The following is a 15,907-nucleotide window of genomic DNA, read 5'->3' on the forward strand; positions in this document are numbered from 1 at the left end:
TGATGTGTTTGAACCTTTTAAGAGATTTATAAACTTTTAGCAGAGAGTGGGGATGAATTGGTAACTGGTTCATAGAAGAGTAACAAATGGAAACCTGAGACATTTATTAACTTCAGAGAAAGCCATATTTCATACAAGAAAGGAAATGAATCATAGTACATTATATGGCTCAACTGTGGTAATCGTTACACTCATAATATAAACACTAAATGCTCATACAGCAAAAACTCTAAAGTAACTATACAGGGAGAATGGGGAAGGAAAATGTATATCTTTGTGGGGGCATGTTAATAATAACAACTAATATATACTGAGCTTCTAGAACAGGGGTGGGGAGCTGTTTTCCTGCCAAGGGCCATTCGGATATTTATAATATCACTCGCAGGCCATATAAAATTATCAATAAAAATTAGCCTGCTATGCCTGGCCTGCATGTCTCAGTCATTGAGCGTTGACCTATGAACCAGGAGGTCATGGTTCAATTCCGGGTCAGGGAACATGCCCGGTTGTGTGCAGGCTCCATCCCCAGTGTGGGGCATGCAGGAGGCAGCCAATCCATGATCCTCTCTCTCATCATTGATATCTCTCTCTCTCTCTCTCTCTCTTCTTCTCTGAAATCAATAAAAAACATATGTATATATTTTAAAATTAGTCTGCTATATTTGGTCAAACATTTAATTAACTCACCCTTAGTGCCATGGCAGGGCCAGACCAAATGATTTTGTAGGTCTTATATGGCCCTCAGGCCGGATGATCCCTACCCCTCTTCTACAACCCATATATTCTAAATACTTTCTATAAATTGGCTCATTTAACCCTTTGCGGTCGTATTAAATTTGGACATGGGTGTCGTACTGGTTGGAATGAATTTCCATTGAAAGAGCAGTGATACATAACATGCAAGATTATGAAGGATGAATAAGATTTATTAATTCTTTTTTGGAACTACGTCACTACTAGTAGAATCACTACAAACGTTATCATTTTCTACATCAGAGTCAGTATTCAAGGTGCCAAAATAAAACTCTTCATTGTTACTTTCAGATTCGCAGTACACTTCTTTCGGTAACTTTCTTTTTGCCATTTTGGAGTATTATTTTGAAATATCTTAACAAGCGAGAATGCCTAATTACAGTTAAACGTAATTTGTAAAGCTTTATCTGAAATTCTGCAAAGTATCTCCGAAGCTTGTCGATTTCTTCACTCTCAAAAGGCGACTGACTCGCCACGGTGTTTTGCATGGCGAGTGTGGAACAACCGCGTTTGTTTATATTGAGTTTCGATATCTCCGATTTGTCGGGGCAATGTTTTGGTTCGTGACAAGGTCGCTTAGGCACTTAAGAGCTTTCAGAGAAATTATGAACTGATACATGAATGAATAGAGTTAAGATTCATACGGTTCCTTGCTGTGGTGGCTGAGAGCAGACATACGACCGGAACGGTAAAAAAATTTTGGTGGCTGATGGTAGACAAACGACTGCAAAGGGTTAATTCTTGTAACAACCTTATATTATCCCCATTTTACAGATGAGGAAATTGAAGCACAGAGAGGTTAACTAACTTGTGTAGGGTCTTACTGCCAGTATGTTGAAAAGCTGGGATTCAACCCCAGACATTCTACTAGTACCTCCGGAGTCCAGGCTCTAGTGTAAGCCACTATACTTTGTGGCTTCATTCCTTCCCAATGCAGGCCAGTTTTCTCCACCTTAGGAACATAATCATGGAGTGAGTCCCACTTTTACATATTAGATCTAGTAGGAAGTCAATAAGTAAATTTAAAAATCAAGAAATAGCAATATAAGCATACTATTTAGAAATACGGAAGTAAACATTGAAAGAAACAGTTAATCAAGTTGAAAATAGTCGCTGCTAGAGAATAGAGGGAAAGAAAGGAGGATGGGGTTATGGATCTCTGAATTAAGCTTTGTAAATGACTGATTTTAAACTATGTGTATGAATAACTTCTTTGGAAATAAAAATTAAAAAACAAAAACATTAACAATAAAAAGACAAATAACCCAAATAAATGGGCAAAAATTCTGAATAGACATTTCTCCAAAGAAAATAGACACAAATGGCTAATTAGTTCATGAAAAGATGCTCAACATCTTTAGCTATCAGAGAAACTGCAAATCTATGCTATAACAGTTTAAGCCCGGTAGAATGGCTCTACTTCTAGTAAATGACAGACAATAACAAGTGTTAGTGACAATGTGGAGCATTTGGAACCCACATACATTGCTAATGGGAATGAAAGGGGATGCAACTGGAAAACAGTCTGGCAGTTCCTCAAAAAGTTAAACACAGTTACTGTATGACCCAGCAATTCCACTCCTAGGTATATACCCAAGAGAACTAACATGTTGGCACAAAAACTTTTACACAAATGTGCATAGGAACATAGCCGAAAAGTGGAAACAGCTCAAATATCCATCAACTGATGTATAAACAAATGTGGTATATCCATACAATGGAGTGTTATTCAGCCATAAAAAATAATGAAATCCTGATACATGGTACAATATGTATAAACCTCGACCACATTATCCTAAGTGAAAGGAGGCAGACACAAAAAGCCATCTATAAATTCATTTCATATGAAATATCTAGAAAAGGCAAACTGATACACAGAAAGTAGATCAGTGGTTGTGAGGGGGGAATGGTGGCAGTGACGGCTAATGGGGACAAGGCTTCTTTTTTGGGCTAATGAAAATGCTCTGGAATTAGGTGGTGGTGAGGTTTGCACAACTTTATAAATATACTAAAAACTCTACTGTACACGTTAATACAGTAAATTTTATAGATATGAATATCTCACTTTAAGAAATTATGTGATAAAAAAGGGGGAGTGGAGGCTATTGAACTATTTTTTTTTAAAATATATTTTATTGATTTTTTTACAGAGAGGAAGGGAGAGAGCCAGAAACATCGATGAGAGAGAAACACCGATCAGCTGCCTCCTGCACATCTCCCACTGGGGATGTGCCCGCAACCAAGGAACATGCCCTGACCAGAATCGAACCCAGGACCCTTCAGTCCGCAGGCCGACGCTCTATCCACTGAGCCAAACCGGTTTTGGCGGCTACTGAACTATTGATAAACAGCACACTTATTTTACCTCCCTTTGGGTCAGCAGCAGCAGCCTTCATCTACCTGGACCCTGTCCTTGCCTTTTTTCTACTCACCAACCTCCCCCAGATTCATTCTGTCTCCAGCCTGGCATTGCTGCTCTCCTGATACCCTCCAGCCCTACTCTCTCAGACCCTGGCTCAGATCCTGGGACAAATATGCTTCTGAAAAAGGCCTCCGATTATCTCCAGGGTTATCTAGCTATAAACTCTCTTTAACTCAGAAATTTAAGGGCAAGACTTCTGAGTTGCTATTCTATGTAAGAGCAATTTTCAGCCAGTGTGCTGCAAGAGTTTTTAAACATGGAATATCTGTTTAGTCAGAAACACTGATCTCTTTTCCCTTAGACTGTCAATGAAAAGTGACAACAGCCAACACAACAATAACCATCTGGTGTGAATGCCCTGTCTTGAACCATAAACATATAAGTCATATGATACAGTTGCATCTTATTGATCATGTCACAAATTAAGGTTGCGTCTGATTGGTTAATTCTTAGTACCAGAAATCCTTATACATAAGTACAGACATCTGATTTTTAAAAAGTCACTTTGGAGCATAAAGGGTAGGTAAATCAATAAAAATTATACCTTTTTTTTTTTGCTATACTGCAGAATTTTAGTAAGTTTATGTGTGCCATGAGATGAAAAAGGTTGAAAATCACTGCTATCTACAAATCTGTATTTGACAGGCAATAGAGATCCTTGGGAAAACAGGCATTCATTAATGACTAAACATTCAGTTTTTAATGTGTGGGAATGAATATTTGAAAACTTGTGCTTCTGGTCTGACTGGGTCTTAAGAAGTAAAGGATAGCAAATTATGTTGGGCTTGAGACAAAACAGAATAAGACAAGCTTCTAACTCTATATAACAGGTGTAAAAGTCATCACAACACCTTGACACAGAGAAGTGATGAAATGTTTGTTATTTAAAGAAAAGTATATGGCTAAACAGGAACTGGATCTTGGTACAAATCTTTACTGAATAAACTAGAATGTCACTTTAAATCTCCTCAGCATGGAAAATTATATTTTCACCCATTATTGGTGTAATTCTTTGCCTTAAAAATAATCTTGATTTGCTCTTTCTTTAAAAAATAAGCAGTCTAGTCTCAGGGGTGGCTCAGTTTGTTGGAGCATCATCCTATAACCAAAGGGTTGTGGGTTTGATGCCCAGTCAGGGGGCGTATGGGAGGTAATCGATTGATGTTTCTCTCTCTCTCTCTCTCTCTCTCTCCTCTCTCTCTCTCTCTCAATCAATTAAAAACATATCCCCAGTTGAGTATTAAAAAATAAATAAGCAGTCTAATAAACGTAGAAAACAGAAGAGCTGGGTAGAGACACACAGCCTGGGTTTAAGTCGGCTCTGCCACTTGTTAGTAGTGTGATCTTGAGCAGTTTGCTTAATCTCGAGGGGCTTCCTTTAGTCTTCTGTAAAATGGGGATAACACTACCTACCCCTCAGAGTTCCTGAGAGAATCAACTGAAATAATACAGCTATGCACCTAGCTCAGTGCCTGCTTTATATAAGCACACAGCATTATTATTATTATTATTATCATTATTATTATTATTATTTCCTGGTACTACATCAATTGCTTATTAGTGGTAGGTAAGAAAGGGAAAAACAAGAGTGTTGGAGGTCAAATCAAGTCCAATGACTTGTGGTTCAGTAACTACAGAGCATCTAGCTTCCAGCTGGGTTGGTACCCATCCTGAGGAAGAATGAGGGGCATATGCAACGAGATCATTGCACAGAGTAGAAGGCTGGGTTCCATATAATGAAGTCTGTCTTCCAAAATCTGAGATGACTGATGATGAGAGCCTGGCAGGATAAGGTGTAAACCTCTAAAAGTTCCAGCCATAAAATAAATGGCCTATTCATTTAGATTAAATATGAAATTTTCTTTGGTGGGTTTTAAAATGATTAAAAACCTCCAGCAAATCTATGGATTGGATAGCAGCAGTGATGGCGAAGGTGGTGGTGGTGGTGGTGGTAGTAGTAGTAACAACAACAACAATAAGGATTAGTAGTTATCATCAGCATTGTTGTCTTTTATATTTAGCATCCTTTACAATTTGTGGAGTTTTACATGTTATCCCACCTAATTCGTGCCACATCTCTGTCAGGCAGATAGGATTGATATGAAAATGAGGTTCAGAGAGATTAAGAAATTTGCACCAAGACCAGAACTTGTTCCAAATTCAGCAGCCCCCAAATTATTCTATGCTCCCCCATTATTTTCTCTATTAAACTGTGAGAATCCATTTCTTCCGAGGTAAGCTTGTTTGATACACTGCCCCCCTTGCCTTCCTGAGGCTCTGGGATGTAGCACAGACTCTGAAAGCTTAAAAAAAAAAGGAAGAGAGTAACAGAGACAGAGATGTCCCAAACAAAATAGGTTCTTCTCAAGATGCAGCAATAATGACTAGATGGAGAAACATAAGCACAAAAGAGAAATGACTATGGAATCTTAAGGGCCCATTATGGGTTGAGTGTGTCTCCTGCTTCCTCCAAGAAGATGTGTTGAAGTCCTAACCCCAGGACCTCAGAATGTGACCTAATTGGGAAACAGGGTTGCTCTGTTGTAATTAGTTAAAATAAGGTCATAGTGGAATAGGACACCAACATGACTGGTGTCCCAACAAGAAGAAAGTCAGGTGAAGACACTGTCGCGCACGCAGAATGCATATGATGACAAGGCAGAGGCAGGAGTTGTGCATCTTCAAGCCAATAAGTGACAGACTGCTGGTAAACCACTGGAAGCTAGGGAGAGGCAAGGAAGATTTTCCTACAGTAGGGCAGAGGGAATGTGGCCCTGTCAACATTTTGATTTTAGAATTCTAGCCTCTAGGACTATGAGACAGTACATTTTTATTATTTTAAGTCACCCGGTTTGTAGTACTTTGTTACAGCAGCCCTAAGAAAACTGATACAGCTCGGGTGGCGTGGCTTAGCAATTGAGCATTGACCTATGAACCAGGAGGTCACGGTTCAATTCCTGGTCAGAGCATATGCCTGGGTTGCGGGCTCTATTCCCGGTGGGAGCATGCAGGAGGCAGCCGGTCAATGATTCTCTCGCCATTGATGTTTCTCTCTCTCTCTCTCTCTCGATCTTCCTTCCTCTCTAAAGTCAATAATAAATTTAAAAAATGAAAAGAAACTAATACAGGGTTTAAGAGGGTTTTTTCTTTTAAGACTGAAATGGAGTCATAGTAGCTAGGATGTCTAAGAGTAAGTAAAGAGGGAAGTGTTTGGGGAGATAATTTATAAACTTACAGCATAGATATTTTAAAATTCCTCTATGCCTGTCTCTCTTGACACTGTAAACAATGTCCAACAAATGCTAAATTCTTCTTTTTTTTCAATTTATTGATTGATTTGAGAGAGAGATTAGTTGTTCCACTTATTTATGCATTCATTGGGTGGTTCTGGTATGTGCCCTGGCTGAGGATCGAACCCACAACCTTGGCTTATCCAGAGACAATGCTCTAACCAACTGAGCACCCAGCCAGGGCCTCAAGTGCTGAGTTCTTATTCCATGCCTTTTATGAATAATATCAATACTGTAAACTCCTGAGCCCTGGCCAGTAGCAGATGACTGACAGACTTGCTGCCTTGGTCCACTGGCTACAGCTTCACACTCCCAAGAAGGGAAGATACTCTTTAATTTCAGTCCTGAAAGGGCTCTCCCAAGCACTTTTTTAAAGTTTACAGAGGAATAATTATTACCTGGATCCCCGTCATTTTTATGTGTTCTTTTCATTTGTTTTTCACATGGAGCCTTCGATCTGTTCAAAAGGATCAGTGTCTGTGAAACTAGCTCTGGGAAGGGAACTAGGCCTGTTTATTGTACTCAGAGTACAAAAAAACCCACACCAGATGTTGTCAAAATAGCTTTCAGGATAAAACAAAAACCAATGAAAGGAAGTTTCCGTTAAGTCTGTCTATTTACTTATAACTTGTCATTTGTGCTATGTCCTCATGCCCTAGTTCCCAGTCTGGATAGACAGACAGACACAGGTGAACCTAGGACACATGCACTGAACATTTTGGATGGGCTGTGTGACTGCTGTAATTAAAAAAGCATAATGTCATACAACGTCATTCATATTTTTTCTTTTAGCCAGGGTTTGCCTTCTCTCTCACAACAAAGGAGAGTAACCTCCAACTGCACAAGTGTCAGTGAAACCACTGTTCATCATGTTATTAGGAGTTTTGTCATCAGACAAAACTGGAGTCAAAAAAGAAGGAATTAAAAATCACTCTTGGGTAGAGGCCTGGGTTTGGCTCAGCACCTGACTCAGCTATCAATTAAAAATGAAACCCCAACTTTTCCCCCCAAAGATACTTCAGGTTTTGCTTAGTTTTGAAGATACGACCTGGTGTTAATACCTATTTATCATCTTGAAGGAATGAATTCTAAAGCCTATTACTTATCTCCCACTAGACAGAGGACAGTTTATTCTTTTGTCATCTAAAATTAGGGATTAGAAGGAAGAAAAACTAAGCACTGGGAATTATCTTTTAATATTAAAAGGCAAGGGGGAAAGTTTCAATGTCAAAAGCTACTATACTTAGTCACTATAAACCCACCTGCAAAGTTCTCAAGTACTTCACAGTTCTTGCAAGAAGTCAGCTCTGTGTAAACTACACACAGGACAGCAGTAGGAGCTATCGAGATAAATCTAGAACTATAGTCAATCCCAAATCACTTATGTTTTAACAAAGATTATCAATTTTTATTTTTTTTATTGTATATACAGTAGTCCCCCCTTATTGGTTTCACTTTCCAAGGTTTCAGTTACCTGCAATCAACTGTGGCCTGAAAATATTAAATGGAAAATTCCAGAAATAAATAATTCAGTGATATATATGAAAAATTCATTTAAGGCTAGTACAGGGTGGTTTGTACTAGAAAATTTAAGAAAAGAAGTGTTTATTTATAAAGAAGCGTATATTTATTTATACTAGATATATACTGTATATAAGAAAGGTTAAAGCAGGGAATCATTTTGGGGTCTGGAACAAATTAATTCAATTTACATTATTTCTAATGGGGAAAAAAAATCTTTTTTTTTTTTAATCTTCACCTGAGGATATTTGTCCATTGATTTTTTTTTTTTTTTTTTTTTTAGAGAGAGTGGAAGAGAAAGGGAAAGACAGAGAGAAATATCGATGTGAGAGAAACACACCGACTGGTTGCCTCCTGCACGCATCCTGACCAGGGCCCAGGCCAGGGAGGAACCTGCAACTGAGGTACGTGCCCTTGACCAGAATCGAACCCGGGACCCTTTAGTCCACAGGCCACCAGCTAGGGTTGCTTCAGTTTTTGAACAAATCACTTTTTGAACAGCCTTCCAGAACAAATTAAATATGAGAAATGAGGTTCCACTGTAATTTTATTAGAGTATATTATTACAATTTATTAATAGTATTGTTTTTAACCTTACTGTGCCTAACTTATAAATTAAACTTTGTCATAGGTATGTATGTATGTACAGGAAAAAACACAGCACACATAAGATTCACCATCTGTGGTTTCAGGCCTGCACTGGTGAGTGGGGGTCTTGGAATGTATCCCCCACAGCTGATTTCATTATTCACAGTAGTTATGTCCTATAAAGTCACCACAAACACAGAATTAGTGGATAATGAACCACTCTTCCTGGGAGAAGTGTAGGTAGCTCCCTGAAAGTTTCTGGTCACTCCAAATCACTCACTTTTTAATCCCCCCCCCCCCCTTCTGTTCTTCACATCAGATAATTTCTACTGCTCTATGGAGGGTGAGAAACAGAAACATCAATGTGAGAGAGACACAGCGACTGGTTGCCTCCCTCATGTACCTGACTTGGGTAGGGGTTCAAGCCTGCAACCAAGGTACGTGCCCTTGACCAGAATTGAACCCAAGACCATTCAGTCAGTGGGCCAACGCTCTAACCACTGAGTCAAACCTGCTACGGCTCTTCAAATTCTTTTATTCCTTCTTTGGTCATCTCCATTCTGCTTCTAATGCCATCAAGTGATTTTTACTAGTAAGAAGAATCTCATATATTGTAGTTTTCAGTTCTAGAACTTCCTTTTGGCTCTTTTTAAAAAAATCATTTCTATTTCTTTGCTGAGATTTCCTTTTTTTACTAATTGCAGGCATATTTAAAAAAATTCATTGAGGATAGTTATAATAACTGCTCTAAAACCTTGCCTGATAATTCTAATATCAGGATTATCTTTGGGTTGGTCTCAGTTGATTTTATTTTCTATTGAGAATATATTTCATTTTCTTGGGTTTTCATATATTGAGTTATTTTGGATTATATCCTGGACATTATATACATTAAATTATGGAGACTCTGGATTCTTTCCTTTTCCAACCAGTGCTTTTATTTCTTTAAAGCAGGCAATCATCTTGCTTGGTTCAGAGGTCAGGCAGAGATGTATGCAGACAGAATTTGGGAATCCTCTCTCCAGATCCTTTCCTTCTAGGATTTGTAGCCTCTCTCCTGCAGCGGTACCTTCCTCAGGGTGGATCTTCTGGTTCCACATTCTAGAAAGACTAGCTCTTCCCGACCAGCGCCCCTAATGCATGGCATTCCTCATCAAATAGGCTTGGCTAAAAGCCAAGAAAATGGGAACTCATTTTGTATAGCACCTCTTCTCTAAGCATGGATTCCCCATAAGAACCTGCCTGCTTCTGACCACACTCCAGGGTCTTCAGACAGCTGTCTACTATATTATTGCAGAGTTTTTAGTTGTTACCTGAAGGAGGGCCAGTCTGGTAGACTATTAGTCAGTCATTATTGTCCCAATTATTCATTATTGTCTTTGGTATATGAATATGGATGTTCTAAACATTTCCAATGCTTAAATTAGTTACCTTGCAAAAACCTAATTCAGGAAATGTGTATAGTTAGGCATAATTTTCTCATTCTGTCACTCAGCTCATCTTCTTCATGTTGAGGAGGGCTATTAACTCTGAGGCCAATGGAAGATACAGGTCTAACCATAGCTCCTCTCCTGGGTATCCCAGTAAACTTCATTTCCATCAAGCATAAAGTAGAATGGGTTTAAAGAGGTGTCTTTCCTGGTTCTCTTAGGCTTCAGGACATATTGGGAATGAATTAACAAAAAGATACAGTCATAGGTCAAAATAAGGCTAAAAAGAGAAAATAAGTATTTCAATAAAATTGAATGCAGTATTTTCCTCCAATGTGATTATTGTGTTGACTGCACAAAATCCTGGCTACTTTCAAGTAGGAAAGAGATAGAAGCTGCCTCATGAGTCAGAGGTGGTGATGTCTTCCCTCTCTGATCCCAGTCTATCACCTGATCTTCTGAGCCTCTGCCTCTCACTGGACTCTCTGCCTCCTTTTCAAGCTGCCAGAACCACAGAGGTCCTTGGCCGGCACCTCTATGAACAACAGAGCATTCACTGAAACCTGGGATTATCTTTTGGCACTCTATTGCTTGAGAGATAGTGATTAGAAGGAAAAAACACACCAAACTTCATCAACAAAGTGGCATTTTCATTTCAGCTGTTCCTGGGGGCAAAACAGAGCAGTAAAGAGAAATCCCAGATTGAAAGCTTTGTGGTTATCTCCGCTTCTTATTAAAGTGGCCCTGATGATAATCACACCTACGATTACAAGATTTAACACACCTGGTCTCAAGGATGCCACAGGAAGAGGAATCATACATCCATTCTGTCCCATTTCCTCTTCTTTATTCACTAAGCACAATTTATAAACTTTGGTGAGTGCAGACTAGAGTTGTTTTGGAGAATAGAAGTGTTTCATTCACATGGCCTTGGAAAGTGACAAAAATCTTCCATGGCCACAGATTATTTTAGTGCTGGTAAGACAAGCAGTGTTGCTTGCATTGGCTACACAAGGATATGAGAAATCTGGGTAGTGTTTCTTTCTGTTTCTTCTCTCACTTTACTAACCAGGCATATATATTCTCTTTCCTCCCTCCCTCCTTTTCCCTCGCTTAATGAGAGTGTGTTGCACTCAGAGAATATTGTAGATTTAATAGTCTATCATATTTTACACAAATTTTTATTATGTAATAATTTTAGATTTACAGATAGTTGTAAAGATAGCACAGAGAACTCCTGTATACCCCTCACCAAGTTTTCCCTATCGTTAACCACTTACACAACCCTGAAATATTTGTCAAGAGTTTTGTAAATCTTGACAATGGATGTAAAACACTCACTCTTTCTTAACCACCCCCCCCCCCTTGTACAGCAGATTCTCCACAAGAGCAGTGTGTATCCTACTGCGATTTAATCATCTGAGTTACTCAGTTATGATCTGTACATACTGCAATCCCATCAAGGTCCTAGATAATAACTAGGGGGGAACTAATGAGTCCAAGCTCGTACGAAATGGTGTAAGAAACTTGATATGGCAAAATTCCAGCATGAATAAAGCCAGTGTGTCTGGCAAAACTATCACTATTCTAATGACTTCACTGACACTATTAGTTAAATACCGATGTGCCAGCCGCAGACGAGCATTGTGGATGCCAGTAAGTGAATTATTAATGCAAACTCTCTCTTCAAAGTCAACTGGGAATAAGTGTCCATTAAGATCAAGAAGGAAATTAATTAGAGGTCACTCATTCTCAGGTCACATATGGATACAAATACTTTCTTCCTGTGTTGGCCATACACTGAGGAGAAATCCAGTCAAACCCACTTGGAGGAGGAAGAAAGTTTAATTTATGCAGCAACTAAAATCTCATGGATTGGACGCACCGTCAGAAAGAAAACATTTAAAATGAGGCCCTTTTGTAATTCAGTATGAACTATCATGAGTCAGGAAGGCAAGTCACTGAAGTTCAGGCTACAGAGGCAGGCTCAGTGCCTTCCAGCTAGCTCACCTGGGAATGCCAAGACGCAGAGCTTCAATCTACAAATCTGTGCTCTGGTTTCCCTGTAGCAGTTAGTGTGTAATTTACCTACTATGTTACAGAAGAAACATCTTCCTGTAGATGCAAACAATACTATTTCCTGCTACGAAATCTCTGCTTATCGATTCGTCTGCATGAGTCAACCCAGGGAAAAGGTTTGAGGCCTGCCCTGGTGAAAGGAAGACTGATAAACAGACAAAAACCAGAGGTGGGAAAATTACAAACGGTAAGAGACTGAGTTACCTCTGTAGCTTTCTGGCTGAGTCCCCGAAGCAGCAGCACAATCACATGGATGGCAGCTCTGCGCACTTGAACTTCATGGTCTGTTTTAGCCACAGCAATCAGACAAGCTGTTACCTAGGAGAGTGAGGGAAGAAGTCAATAAAACTCATGATTGCACAATTACATAAAGCCTCTTAAGTACGTTCCACTTTCTATACATCCATCAAGAACAATCTAACTTAGAGAGGGGTGGAAAGTTTCCTCATTCTCAGTAAGAGAGATCTCGTGGTGAGATCTTGATTTAGGCTAGCTTTTCTGGAAAAGGACAAAAACCTGGTTTGGAATTCAGGAGGGAAATTGGGGAGTGGGAAGGGATACGTGTATATAGCCATGTGCAATTTAAGGATGGGGATACATTCTGGGCAATGTATCGTTAGGCAATTTTGTTGTTGTGCGAACATCACAGTACATTTTGCAAATCTAGGAGTATACCCTATTACACACCTGAGCTGTGGTCACCATCTTATATGAGGTCCATTGTTGACTGAAATGTCATTTTGCAGCACATGACTGTATAATAAAGGTATGTTCAAATGCAAATATTTCCTCAAAAGTGGGAGGAACTGCCCAGCTGGTGTGGCTCAGTGGTTGAGCATCAACCTACGAACCAGGTCACAGTTAGATTCTTAGTCAGGGCACATGCCTGGGTTGCTCAATCTCCAGTATGGGGCATGCAGGAGGCAGCCCATCAATGATTTCCTCTCATCACTGATGTTTCTCTTTCTCCCTCTCTCTTCCTCTCTGAAATCAATAAAAATATCTTTAAAGAAAAAAATGTGGGAAGAACTGTTACTTGCCCCCCTTTGGAAACACTGAATCAAAGGAAGAAAAGCTGTTCCAAAATACAGCGGCCCCTGGGGGCTGAGAACCACGGAGCTTTAGCTAAGCAGGCTTCAGAGTTCACATTCAGGCCTGGCATGCATATGAATGTGCCACTGATGAAAGTTTCTGCCCAGGGACAGAGAAACACATAAATATTCAAACTGATCTTTAGCATGTCCAGACTTCCCAGTCCTACAAATCCAGCTTATACCCCCTGTGAGTCACCAGGGGCCAATTTCAGAGACTCCCTGCCTTGGCTTCTTTTGTGGAGGAGGTCGTTCAGGGCTCATTTACTTTAAGAGATGGCTCTATAACAGAAAAGACTGGAAATTACTTGCAAAACATGGTTTCATATATATAGCTAATAATTACACGTAATAAAATGAGAGTTTCTATACCTTGTTCCTAGTAGGCATAGAGGTACCACTAAAAATATTAGCAGCAAACCTTTCGGAGGCACTTGTGCAAGATTTAAAAAGAAAAAGCAAAAATTTTAAAAGTGGGACCAATGGCAGCACAAAATAGAAGGTAAGAAAATTATTCAATTGGTCTCTCACATACTTGGTTATTTGATTTACTATGTGAGTGTATTTCTTGGCCAACCGTGGAGGAATTTCTAACCATGATAAGAAAATAGCCAGATTGTGTGTTTGGAAGCATGTATTAATGTATATTATACTTAAAAAATGTTTTGTGTGTTTTTTAAAAAAACATACAGGCACAAATGAGGACATAGGCTTGTGCAGAAATTTTAACTATGCAGGTTGTGTTTTTCACAGCTTTCAAACAGTTGGGCATAGTTCAAAGTGTCTAATTAATCAGTGATGGCAGAGAGATGAGAAGAAGTAGCTTGTTCTTAAATATAATTGCATCTGTGGTGCACTGGCATTCAATCAAGTTGTACATCCATTAGATACGTTTGCAGCTTGTAAGTGAAGGAAAAATCCCAGAAAAATGCAACTCTTTGAGGACTGTTTTTCAATGCGACCCAGCAAGCTGCTTCTGCTTTTGACCTGGGACACCCTGACCCAAGGCCATCAGTGGCTTCCATGCCCCTGGCATTAACGGTGAAAGCAATTCAGTCCTAGGAGGAATTCCTTGGGCGACCTCCAAACAGGCAACAATATAATAGCTACCTCTACTTGCAGGCTTAGTATTTACAAGGTAAGAGCTGAAATCAAGGAAACAAGTTAGAGCTAGGTCTGAGTCTTTCTTGACACATGAAAGTTTAGCTTATTCAGTCTGATAACTAAAGTGTGAAAGCCAGGACAGGGCCGTTTAATGTGCAGATGCGCCCAAGCCTCTTTGCCGGCTTCCCTTTAGTTTTGGGTCCATGTTTCCACATTTGTGGGACCAAGGCCTAGAACCCTGCTGATGTCCAGCTTTGTCACCTCTGTTCTGTTCACTTGCTGAGTACACCATGCTTCTGCCTTGGCTCTCAGTGTAAGGCCAGCTCTAACTCTCAGACATGAATTCTATAATTAGGACAGGCAGAGCCATCCTGGCTGGCAAAGGACTTCCCTGGCAAGGCCAGTTCTCGAATGCCTGTGCCACCTTGAAGGCATGACTGACAGAGGAGCTGGTTATTACAAGCCTTGCTGAGATCAGCTGGAATGGTTTCCTGCTTGCTACAGGATGTTAGTGATTTATACACCAGACTGTACCAAGCCCATCTGCAATTAGCCACCCGGGACAATCAGGAAGAATCTGTGAACAGGAGTGCTCATGAACCTTCCTTGATACCTTTGCCATAAATACCAAGTTCTATGAAGTGTATGACAGCAGTTATGCAAAATGTTTTTAAAGCATCAAAATTTTAATACGATCTTACAGATATCATCTAGAGGTAAGAAAGGCCGTCTGCTTTCCAGGTAAAACTCCCAAAACGAATCTGTAACGTTGCTCTTCTGCAGGCCAGTGGGATAGACCCCTCACCAAATGCATGGCCACTCTCTTCCATCCATCCAGTCTGAACAAGCCACTCCCATGGCTAGTCTCTCTCACCTCCAACCCCAAGGACACACTCAACACTGCCTTCCACCCCTAAAAGCTTTGGCAAATAGATAGATGAGGTAAGGTCTTTACTAATTTATGAACTGGTATAATATTTCTATTCTGTTCCTAAGTCCTCCAGAGAACAGAAACCCATTCTATGTGATCTTCATGTGGCCTGCCTAAGGGTCAATGTAGCTATTTTAATAAACTGTCCTCTGCAAGGCTTTTTCTTCATTGGCTAAATTATGTCAATCATACCCACTTCTGAAAGCCATACAGAGAGAAGGAAGATGACTGCTTTGGAAACACTAAAGGTCAGATTAAGCAATTTGACACTTGATAGGAGCCAACAGAAATAGGAAAAATATCACTCCTCAAATAGCTGGCACACACCAAACATAATCAGAACTATATAAATAAATAAATAATACAAATGGCAAGATGGGGGGGGGGGGGAACAACCCTTGGAAAATTCCAGAAGAGAAGTACCAGAGTGGAGGTATGTATCAGGAAAGCATGACTTCAATTTTCCAACTGCATCTTCATCCCTTTTCCAAACATTTCCTTTGTTAAAATTCAGTTGGTCTGCTAACTAGTCTGAAACTAGACCATCTATCCCTCTGTTTTGTAAACTAAGTAAGAAGCCTTTACAGCAAAGGCAGTGGGTCTCTAATTCACACGTGCTCTGCTTGCTCATTTAACCTGCCATGAAAGAGAACCACGGAGGCCACTTCAGCTTCCTGCAGGTTTCCCAGGACATGCAC

The 15,907-nt window shown here is 39.8% G+C and overlaps 1 protein-coding gene across 1 annotated transcript in view; it reads right to left on the reverse strand.

Moving 5' to 3' along the window:
- The window catches only part of TANGO6 (transport and golgi organization 6 homolog), a 145,892-nt gene that overhangs the window by 17,577 nt on the left and 112,408 nt on the right, over positions 1-15,907 (reverse strand). The window contains exon 17 of the mRNA XM_036346159.1: positions 12,288-12,401. Within this exon, the coding sequence (XP_036202052.1) occupies positions 12,288-12,401 (114 nt within the window). The remainder of the gene's footprint in view (positions 1-12,287; positions 12,402-15,907) is intronic.

The sequence above is a fragment of the Myotis myotis genome, unplaced genomic scaffold, assembly GCF_014108235.1.
Source record: "Myotis myotis isolate mMyoMyo1 unplaced genomic scaffold, mMyoMyo1.p scaffold_m19_p_19, whole genome shotgun sequence".
Lineage (NCBI taxonomy): Eukaryota > Metazoa > Chordata > Mammalia > Chiroptera > Vespertilionidae > Myotis > Myotis myotis.